This window comes from Phragmites australis, chromosome 6 (genome assembly GCF_958298935.1).
Source record: "Phragmites australis chromosome 6, lpPhrAust1.1, whole genome shotgun sequence".
Lineage (NCBI taxonomy): Eukaryota > Viridiplantae > Streptophyta > Magnoliopsida > Poales > Poaceae > Phragmites > Phragmites australis.
Genome location: NC_084926.1, coordinates 1,608,380 through 1,619,443, shown reverse-complemented (window position 1 = coordinate 1,619,443; position 11,064 = coordinate 1,608,380). Strand labels below are relative to the sequence as shown.

At 41.2% G+C, this 11,064-nt stretch overlaps 2 protein-coding genes across 2 annotated transcripts; one reads left to right on the top strand and one right to left on the bottom strand.

Moving 5' to 3' along the window:
• Positions 1 to 173: 173 nt before the first annotated feature.
• LOC133920980 (uncharacterized) lies at positions 174 to 4,035 on the bottom strand. The gene is made up of 4 exons (XM_062365654.1): positions 3,808 to 4,035; positions 958 to 1,069; positions 823 to 873; positions 174 to 660 (listed from the first exon to the last, which is right to left on the bottom strand). The coding sequence occupies exons 1-4, from the start codon at positions 3,963 to 3,965 to the stop codon at positions 577 to 579; spliced, it is 405 nt and encodes a 134-aa protein (XP_062221638.1). The 5' UTR covers positions 3,966 to 4,035; the 3' UTR covers positions 174 to 576.
• A 3,650-nt stretch (positions 4,036 to 7,685) lies between these two features.
• LOC133920978 (uncharacterized) lies at positions 7,686 to 10,539 on the top strand. Its single transcript, XM_062365653.1, has 3 exons — positions 7,686 to 8,134; positions 8,986 to 9,061; positions 10,187 to 10,539. Exons 1-2 carry the CDS (start codon positions 8,012 to 8,014, stop codon positions 9,049 to 9,051), a joined length of 189 nt encoding a protein of 62 aa, XP_062221637.1. The 5' UTR covers positions 7,686 to 8,011; the 3' UTR covers positions 9,052 to 9,061; positions 10,187 to 10,539.
• Positions 10,540 to 11,064: the final 525 nt, after the last annotated feature.

Here is an 11,064-nt window from a genome sequence, read left to right as displayed (position 1 = left end):
TTGACGGCCGCCGGAACTGGTGCACGAGGCAACGAGCGACCACGCGGCGCTCTGTTCGGATATACCGCGCGTTACAGACAGACAAGATAGTATGACACAACAATATTCTGAAGTGAAATTTTCTAGATGAATTCAATTGAAAACCTGTACTTGGATTCAATTGTCCCACAATCGAAATAAGCAGTCCTTTCAATATGCTATAATCCAATTTCTAACCTTTTTCGGTCAGATGGATTAGCAGAGGTCAGTGAAGTATTTGTACAAATAGGAAGCACACAGCTCTCTAACAGAAGGAACGGCAATGACCATCGATACAATGCATATTTACGGACACCGAGAACATTAGAAACTGTGAATTGATCCTTGCTCAAAAAAGGAGCTAAGAGCTATCTCTTAGATTGTATCTCCTGCAATTTGCATTGCTCACTATCAGCAACAAACATAGAAACACTAGCCATTTCTCCAATTCTCCTACTCCATGTCTCAATTTAACTGTCCTCCCTCCAGTTCAAAGACAAGTTAACAAGAAAATTATGTGCCAATCTGCCAAAGAAGCTAGAAACTCCTGTCTTGTACTCAATCTTGTGTAATGTTCAATGGAACAGTGCAATTGCATTGCTGTCTCAATGATTCAGTCTGCCTCTTCAGCTTCTCATTATCCTGCAGCAATGACAATGAGTGTAAGCAGATATGCACGCATAAAAGAGAGTTAAAAATGAAAATGAATGGAAAGGAAGCAGAAACAAAAAGTCCAAAGGAGCCCTACAGTTAAAGGACATGATAAAATAGTGAGAAAAACAATAGAATTTGTCCCAAAATTACCTTTTGCAACAACTCAAGACGCCTGGTCGAAGCAGCCAACAAGGCCTTAACCTGTGAAGAAAATGCAGACGAGCATAGAATGAGTGTCTGAGGAGCATAGTTGCATACAAGTACATAGTAAGTAGACAACAATACCTTTGAAAGTTCATCTTGCAACTGCCTGTTTTTCCCGAATTCTGTATCATATTTCATTCTCCATTCGGCAGATTCATCCATTGCTTCTAGGTTTGCCCGTTCAAATTGCCTCCTAATGATTGGTGCAGAAAACAACATCAATTCATACCCAAAAAAAGAGAAGCAAAGGATAGTCTTAAGCTAGCATAACCGGGAAAAGGTAACTGCTCATAGTTGCTTTCGAGCGACAGATGCGAATGGTAGCTCTGAAAATGCCCATATAATAAAGGTTGGCAGATGTAGAAGAAAGCATTCAATTATGGCTAATACTTCACCGTAGATAAAACCATTGACATGGAAGAACGGTTTGTATAAACAGAGAGATCAATGCAACTGAGAAATCAAGTTGAAATGTGTCTTAGTTCATATATGATAAGTGATTGACAATGGTGTTGATTTGGTTTGATGATTTTGAGATTGTATGGGTATGGTTATATACTACAATTATGATCATAAATAACCAAAGTTGCAGAGAAAATGGTGTTAACGTGTTTCTCTTTGAGTCCAGAAAAATTATTCACACCGGATGATCCGGTGCTGAAGAAAATGAACTCGCCGGATGATCCGGTATTCATATGCAATACACACCGAAGTATTTCAACGATGAAGCAAAAATTAAAGTACACGCCAGATGGTTCGGCGTTGGGCATCAATGAACGCCGGAGTTTTTCTTGCAGAAAGGTTGTAAACTGGCTCTGGTGAACTTGTATACACCGGATGATCCGGCGCTAGACAATATGTACGTCGGATGCTTTGCCGAAGTAATTTTTCCAGAGAGGATGCAAAACGGGTTTCAGCAAGAATGGATACACTGGATGGTCTGACGATGGGCATGAATACACGCCCGGATTATTTCTTGCAGAAAGGATTTCAAGCGGTCTGGTCTGCTGAATTGAACATGCCGGATGGTCCGACGCTCAGGAGGCGTGAACACCGGATCATCCGGCGTTTACGATTTTTCAAAGATATGTCATTTCTGCAGGGATTTTGATTCTGACTAACTTGTGATGGAGTTAAATAGTGTTGAAAATACATGTTCGCTTGTCTCATGATGTGTAGATGATGGATGTAACTTGATAGCAGACGACTGGAAGATCAAGTCTAAGCGGGGAGCTTTTTGTCGGATGATCGAGAGAGCCAGGCGGAGTTAAGGGTAATCCCAGTTGTACACGTGGAGTTCAAAAAAAGTATGAGATGGAGGATTAAGACGACATATTGACAAAGTCAAGCAAAATGGATTCCGGTGCAAGTAGCAAGGCGGCTCGAGAGAACGGGAGTGAGAGAGACTTACCGACAATCAAGATCGTAAGACGGAGTACACATGTGATCATCAAAAGGCTTGCATAAGGTGCAAGTGGTTATGAGTCACGCTTTGAGAAGCGTGCAAGACGGTTTCCCAATTTGAACACAAAAACTGCAGGATGATGGAGTGCACGTGGCATTATCTCGAAGCTTGCATCGAGGCAAAGCTAAATAATGAAGGCGCCACGGCCATCCAATTAATTGAGAAAAATTCGAACGAAACTACCCCTGATGGTAGGTGAGAGTGCATTATAAGGGAATGACAGTTTATGGATAGGATTGCTTAAGGTTAAGAAAGCCCACTAGGCTTATAAATATATGGGTATGGCTGGTGGAAACTGAGTGAGCTTTGGAGAGTTCTTGGAGAGTTTTGAGAGACTTCTATTTGTATTGTGTAGAGAGGGAGAGATGAGTGTTTAGCCTATGTCTAGGTGAGAGCTTTTGTGAGAAAAATATTTGTAATCTGTTAAAAGAGGATGGTCCTCTAAGCTTAATAAAGAGAGTGTTTTTGAATATGCTTGAGTTCATCTCCTTCTAGTCTTCTGCTTTTGGATCTCGTGTTTTCGTGCAAATTCTTAGTGTTTTCTTGTTGATTTTCTTTTTCCTACAAAACTGCTCATTTTGGATCATGTAAAAGGTGTTATTCTTATTGCTAGAGGATTAATCATCTCATATGAGTTGGTCTTGAACGATCCCAACCCTCTAGATCCATCAATTTAAAGAATCTCTTCTTCCGGCGGCTAGTTCTCTTGTGTTTAAGGGTTTTTCATCACGTTGTTTGATTTCTTGCGCTATGACTCTTAATATGACCTTAATTGGAACCTAGAGTTCACATTCATCTAAGATGAGTGTTGGTTTTATAATTTTCGCAATTTGCTCTTGCCTCTCTTACTTCTGAATGGTTTTAAGGTACATTGGGTTGAGGAATAGGAGAAGATCATTAATTTCGAAAGAAATTTATTTAAAAGTCTATTCACCCACTCTAATCGCCTATATCGGTCCTACAGTAACATACACCTGTTGATTTCTGTTTTTTGGCCATCGATCTCCCCTTAAGTATCTAAAAGCTGTAAGATTGCATTTAAATTACTAAACTCAGACATTAGAAGAAACAATAATACAGGTATCATTGTGCCCTTGATGAACAATGGCATGGAAGGAACTGGAAGCATCTTGACTGACTGCAGGCTATGCAGTACAGAAAAAACGATGCACATCGAGAACCATCTTTTGTGTTTGTGGATCAGGGTTCAGTCATTTTTTGGGAATCCATCTGGGTCCATGGATTCCTACACGCGAATGAATATGGCAACTACCAATGCATTCTATAAAGAAAGCGTTAGAAACTCCCCAGTCACGAGTCCATTCATCAGTGATCAGAAGATTGAGCTAAAACGATCAGTTAAGTACTGCCCTCCTATCTCCTGTCGTGACAACGCGTTAGGATTTGGGAAATTAGGATTCGCGGTGGAAGAAAGAAAGGAAGGTGGAGAGGATTTGGAGGCGAACCGTAGCTCTTCGCGGTCGTCGGCTGTGAAAGAGGGGTCGCTGGACTGGCGGGCCCAGATGCGGAAGTAGACGGCGGTGCCCATCAGCAGAGCCACCGCGAACGCCGCCATCAGGGCCTGCCTCTCCTGCCTCCGCCCCACTCCTCGTCCCCCCACCATCCTCCCTCCTCCCCGTCGTACCTCCTCCCCAACTCGAGCAGACGAGACACAAGACAAGAGACAACACAGAGTACACCGCATTAAACCCGACCCGGAAGCCCACTCTATTGCAGAATTTATATATATCAAATATTTCAAGATTGCATATCCGTTTAAAAAATAATAAGATTTACTCATATGTTTAATGAGATTTGGTTCTCACCTATTAAATATGTGAGATTTTATAGGCTCCCGACGAATTTAATAACCGGAGAGAGTGATGTCTCGCCTGTTCAGCGAATGAGAGCTTAATCTTGACCATTAAATGGACGATATCTTCATCTCGCTCATACAACATGTGACATATTTATATCGCTCACCTACCGAATGACATATTCGATTTAATTCAATTCCATATATATATCGCCCATTTAACAGGCAAGATTAAGCTCTCATTCGCTGAACAGGCGAGATATCACTCTCTCCGGTTATATATATATATATATATATATATATATATATATATATATATATATATATATATATATATATATATATATATATATATATTAGTTTTTAATATAGATTTTGTATTCGGTAAATTGAAAAATATTGCAGATTCATTCGGCGGAAAATGGTAGCTGTGCATATAGTTGTCCAAACAGTTTATTCTATCTTTAATTTTAGTTAGATGTCATTTCGTTGATATTTCTTTATTTAGTTGGTGTAAAGTGTGTAGATTTTTTTTATGAAGTGACTTTATGATGATACAAAATCTAATTTATCGAACAATAGTAGTTATGAATCATAACTATCATATAATCTGGCACAGAGTTTACATACGTTGATAAATATTACATATGATATAGGGTTTTTAGTCAATGCGTGAATATACCTAACCATAAAGAGATGACAACAAACGTTGACATGTACGGTAAGTCTAAAGGTTAACTTAATAATGTGCCGCTGCTAAACTTAACATACCTTAAGGAATGAAAATAGGCTGGGGTATAATAGATGCTCTCTACTGAGTGCATTTAGGATATTTACAGTTGAGAGAGCTGAGAAATGAGTGATCTATCAATAGTTGAGGATGTGGTTATTTATGGTAGCTGAGGGCTCGTGCATAGATTGAATGCATGGACATGGATAGGGCTGGAGCATGTGATTTTCTGTGAAAGATAAAAAAGTTATGGTATTGATGCTTGACAGAAATTCCCTATGAAACTTGCTGCTTGGTGTGATCATTTCATTCTATAAAAGTTCTACAAAAAATTATTGTTTCCTCTACATAAAAAGCATAAAATCATATGGAAGTATTGGACTTAGAAAAAACATATTGGTAAAATGATAAATCCCGACAATAATATGGAAATACATTAAAAACTGCAAATAGCAAACACAACTATTACACATAAATTATCGTATAGTTCTTACATCAGGAACATAAGTAATACATAACTAATACAGCTTAGTTCTCACATTACGAACATCAAATTGTAACTTTTTGGTGCGTATGTCGTATAGCAGTGTTACTGTGTTATGTAATCGTACTTGAATAAATTATCATCGGCCTTTATTGTACATACCTTTTTATCCCATATATTCCTATCTCCCTTCAATGATCTGCCTTCATCAGCTGCGTGACGAAAGGTATATACAACACGTCTAAAATATTCGTACATGTCTACTTTTTATGTATTACATGTTCAGACGTTACTACTTAGAATGTTATTACTGTAATTCTTAATCCTATGTGACATCACGCTACCAGCTTCTCAGATTGAAGTCACCTCTCGCTACCACCTTTTTAGGGAGATGCGACCCCTCGCTGTCAGCGTTTTAGATTGACGTAACCTCTCGCTACCTCATTTTCAGAGTGATGTGACCACACGCTATCAACTGCTCAAAGTCTAGTGACCACTCGCTATAGGAAGGCATCTAATGCATACACTATATCCAAATTACATACTACACTTTATCCATACACCATTGGCCCCTGCCTATAAAATGCGAGGCCGGGGCAATGAGAATGTCATGACATTGTAGTTTTTCCAAAAAAAAAAAACCACTAGCATTTGATACTTAATACCACACCACTAGCATTTGTATTGGTTGAAGTCCTTGTATATATCTTCCAGGTGTGCGATATAGGGCCTGAGAGCAGTACAGCTCTTGAACATTGCACACACCATCAATCGAATCCACCACAACAGCGACAACAGCGGCGTCAGCTGTCAATCCAACGAAAATCTCCGATGGGGTTCTAACTAAGAGAGGCGGATTTAGTATTGAGGGAGGTGAAGTCCTTGAAGGAGAGGGACTTGAGGTTGGGGTTGTGCTCCACGGAGTTGTCCTTGTAAAACCAGTGTGCCTGCTCCAGCAGGAATAGGATCCGCTTGAATGACTCCAGCTCCTCCTTGGGCACATTCAACAGGAAGCATTTGTAGAAGCGAGGTGGATTCGGTTTTGGATTGATCTGAGTGAAGAACAAGAAGAAGTAGCGGGATGGGGTTGGGGTTAGGGTTACCTGCAGAGATCATCGAGAAATTCCTGCAACGGAAGCTGACCCCTCGATGATGCTTGGTTCAGTCCCCCGCCGCCGGTCATCGTCATCCACTGGCCGCCGCGCCCTCTCTGCACCCTCCTCTCCTCTCGCTTCAGGTACCGGCAGCGAAGTGCATGCAACATTCAATAGAATAATCGCGACCCAAACGGGGGCTTTCGATCGCGATTAGTCCATCCGAATTAGGGAGTTTATGAAAATATACTTGGATCGTGATTAATAGTTATGAGCTGAATTAAGGGGTTTATGTAAATATTTTTTCATGGTTAATAGTCGTGATTAGGGATGGCAACAAACATCATGTCTAGGGTATGGGCTGTACAAATTCATGTCTGTGAGCTAGGTTCTAAAGTTGTATATGCACCCATTATTCACCATGGGTATAAAATATCACATGCGCCTGTCGATACCACATACCTATGGGCATACCTGTCTGCACGGTGGATTTGTAGTGATGGGGCTCTAGAGTGCAAGATTAGACGGTGCTGCTTGCTTAAGGCTCGGATGAATCGCGAGATATGGCGGGTGACGGACAACGAGATGGGGTCGAAGAGCTCGTACGGGAGTAGCACCTTGTTGATAGGATAGACGGCGAGCGGGAAGTCCTTGCTGATGACGAGCGTGAATGATGGGTGGCAAGATGGTGCGGATGGTGTGATGGCAGAGTGTGAGGAATGACGAGCGTGAATGATGGGTGTCAAGATGGTGTGTCCAGTGTGGTGATTGGGTGAGGATAGGTAGAAGGAAATGAGATGGAGAAACTCTAAGGACAACTTGTTTATATACTAATAATTGATTTAGATTCACATGTCATATAATTGGAGTAGATATATAAACAAAGTAGGCACGAGTGAGGCTTTTTAATGCACATGTTTGTCTGTTCGTTATGTTTAAAGTCAAACCCACTCTAAACGCATAGGCAAATAATAAGATATGTGCTTGCACCCATTCAAGTTTTTATCCGTAGGCATGTGGCTAATATGTGTCAATTGCCATCTCTAATCACAATCCGAATTTGAGGGTTTATGTAAATATTTTGGTCACGGTTAATAATCGCAAGCCGAGTTAGAGGGTTTTATGCAAATACTTTGGTCGTGATTAATAATCACCATCCGATTTTAGGGGGTTTTATGCAACTATTTAGATCTCGATTAATTAGTCGAGATCCGAATTAGGGGGCTTCCTGCAAAATTTTCAGACCTTTCCCGAGTGTCTCTGCGCCGCCTCTCGCTCCCAGCTCCATCGGCTCTCGGCCTCTCGCCGCGACCGACAGCCGGGCAGCCGGTGCTACGACGCCCCCGTCGTCCCGCTGCGCCCGACGACCGGCCAACGCTCCGCTAACCGCGTCCGAACCCAACATCCAGCGCTCCGCCCCAGTCTCCCCTCCGTACTCGACGGCAGTCGTGTTGAAATCCTAGCACCGCCACGGCCGCCACCGTCGACGCGACGAATCTTCTGTTCTCGGCCGAGGGTTGCAGGTAGGCCGGACGGCAGGGGTGATATGCCGCACCGCGCGCGGCCGATGACGGGGCTACTGATGTTCATGGGCTTGAACCTGGTGCTCGTCAACACCATCTCCCCCGTCTACGACTTCGTCTGCTTCCTCCCCTACTGGGAACGCAGGGTACTCCATTCTTTCTCCTTCTCATCCTTACCATCGTAAAGAATAATGCTTTAGCCTTCAAATCTCCTTTCACTAGTAGCTGTAGTGTCACTCTTGCGGAGCAATGCTTGGTGCCGCCGGTCTTAATTGGTTCCTGCGCGTCCTGATCGCTGTTGTATGGAGTGTGCGCGTCAGCTGTTTGCGGAAATGCCTCTGTTACTAGCGGGATTGGGGTTGCTGGGTTTAACCTTCCCTGTAATTAAATTACCGTGCAATTCTGGATTGCAAGCCAACAATGTGTGTTATTTAGTAGGATTTTGTTCTGAGTTTCCCGTTTCCTGTTGCAGTTGCATGCACCAACTGTTTGTGGAAATGCCTGGCCCAGATGGAGAGGATAGTACCTATAGTTTGCACGTCATTGTTAAGTTGTAGCTAGAATTTACTGTATCTCGAAGGATCACTTGAGGGGTTCTTGCACAATTGCATCAAAATAATTCTATATGATTGGGAATGTTTGGAGACAATTTCCCCCCTGAAAAGACGGCAGGTGTTCTGGTGATTTATATTAGTATAAGAGTGATCTTTGGAGAACAATTCCGTCAGCCTATTGTTTCATGAGCTAAACTTGATGTCTTTTAACTCGCGCTTCCAGAACTCCGTGCCTATTTCTTTTTCCCAGCACTTTGCAATGGTGCAATATTCTTGAAACTTTGCGATTGATGTGAATGCACATATTTGCTCATCTATGCATTGTTTTTCTTTATTTCATATATGCATGTTACAAAGCTGTGTTATGCATAATCTCTTAAAGCAGTTGATTAAATTTTGACCTTTTCTTTTATACTTTGTAACTTTATGTCCAATTTTTATAGAGGGAACGTCATCGAAGGGAACGGGAAGCACTGCAAGTGAGAGGCTCTCTAGAAACTACTGAATGAATTCTCTTATGTAAGATCATTCTTTCTAATTAGGCAAAGACACCATCACTGTATCTTGTAACGTAGTGAATCTGATATCTGTTTGACCTTACAAGTGCTCTCACTTTGCATTGATAAACTGACATTGCAGTGTGCAGATTTATGTCCATTGTATTTGTGTACATCTGTGCATATTTGCTTGTTCAAACTGCTATACACATTGCAAACGAGATGCTTCGGTATAGGACTAGGTATCTTCTTGTGGTTTATTGGCTCGGCACCAGCTGTTCCTTTCCTCATAATTACTTTGATGGATCCTATTTCTGCATAACTTTTTCCTCTTAACATGAACAGAGCTGATGATATTATAGTTCCTATGCTGTATCACATGTGTTCTATCAGCTAAATGCTTCATATTATATATTCTTTATGCTGTCAGAGTCAGCATCTGAGGTTACCCCCTTGATTTTGTTGGCACCATACAACCCTTGCTTCTTCAATTCTTGCTGAAGCTCTTCTTGAGATGGCAAATGGATGCCACGTCAATCAAAAGTACCATTGAAACCAGGCTAGGGACTCAATTTGTACCGATGTTGAGAGATGGAGGAAGAGTTTTACCCGGTTTTGGAGTTGGGGACAAAAATTAAACCGGCGTAAGAGTTGGGGGACCAAAAATAGATTTATTCCTTTATAATATACATCTGATTAATATGAAATAAAGTTGCATTCTCCCTCAGTATTCAAAGTCCAAAATTCAGGAATCTCAGTTGTACTAATTTTGATGCTTTGTCCTTGTGGAAATACTGGGATCTTGTATTTAAGGTGCCCCTTTATCCATTTTGTTCATGTGTCCCGTTGCTCTCAATCTGTCAATTGTTTCCCCTTTATTGATGGGATGCTCCAAGCATTGAAATGGATTTCATTTCTTGGCATGCACGTACACCTCATTGATATTACTCTGAAGGATTTTTTTTGTCAGCTGAATGAATATGATTTTTTGTCACCTCATTGATATTACTCTGAAGCAACTTTTTGCAATTGTGCATTTTTGCTCTTGCGCCCAAGATTTTTGGTAAAAAAAATTGAGCCATGACCTTTTGTTTTCCTAGATCAAATATTTGTTGATAATAAAATATATGTATTCCATAATTTGCAGGTTTGGTGGGAGACAAATCCACGCAAGTGAAGATGATGGTTCTGTTAACCATGCTCTGACCCGTGATTATGATGCAGAGGTGTCAAGGCTGGAACAATTTGGGGAAGAGTTAGGAGAGTCCACATAGGAAGTTTAAATTGATCATTTGGGTTGCTTTCTTATATAACATCATAAAAGTAAAACTTTTCATCATTTTACCTCTTTCGTATGCTGGAACTTTCGTTTGCCTGATTAATCTCAGCAAAAATGATCGTGGGGTATTAGCCATGGGCTGTACGTGGTGGTCTGTAATTGTAAATTATAAAGACGGTCTATTTCTCTTCCTACTTTCAATGCTCGTGACATTGTTATAAGCACGCTGCTGACGTTTTTACTGGCAAATCACTGACGACACAACTTGTAAGATGAAGGGAGGCAGAACAGCCCTCCGGCTTCTTCTTGACAGCAGACAGTTGTCAAGAAAATTTCCAGTGGTTTGATTTCTGCACTGGCGTCTTCAGGATACCAGTTGATTGAGTTTCCACCTCGCAGAAAACAAGATTGCCTCTAACTCTCCTATAAGATCACTCTCAACCATATTCTCTTCCCAATTTCTCTCTCTGTTTTTATTCTCTTTATTTCTACCTTATCTTCAACAGTTTTTCTTCGAGACGATTCATAAAGAGAAAGAAGAGATAATTTCAGTAAAAGTAATAAAGATGAGAATTCCTTCGTGATGGGAACTGCAAAGTAAAACTGTTGAAGGCAACGAGAATACTTTCGTAAAGGGAATGAGAACCGCGAAAGAATTTAGTTGGAGATGCTAGATCCAAAACCAAGAACTAGAGGGCTCTTCTTCCCCCTCCTCTTCTTCCTCCTCTCATTCTTCTTCCTCTTTC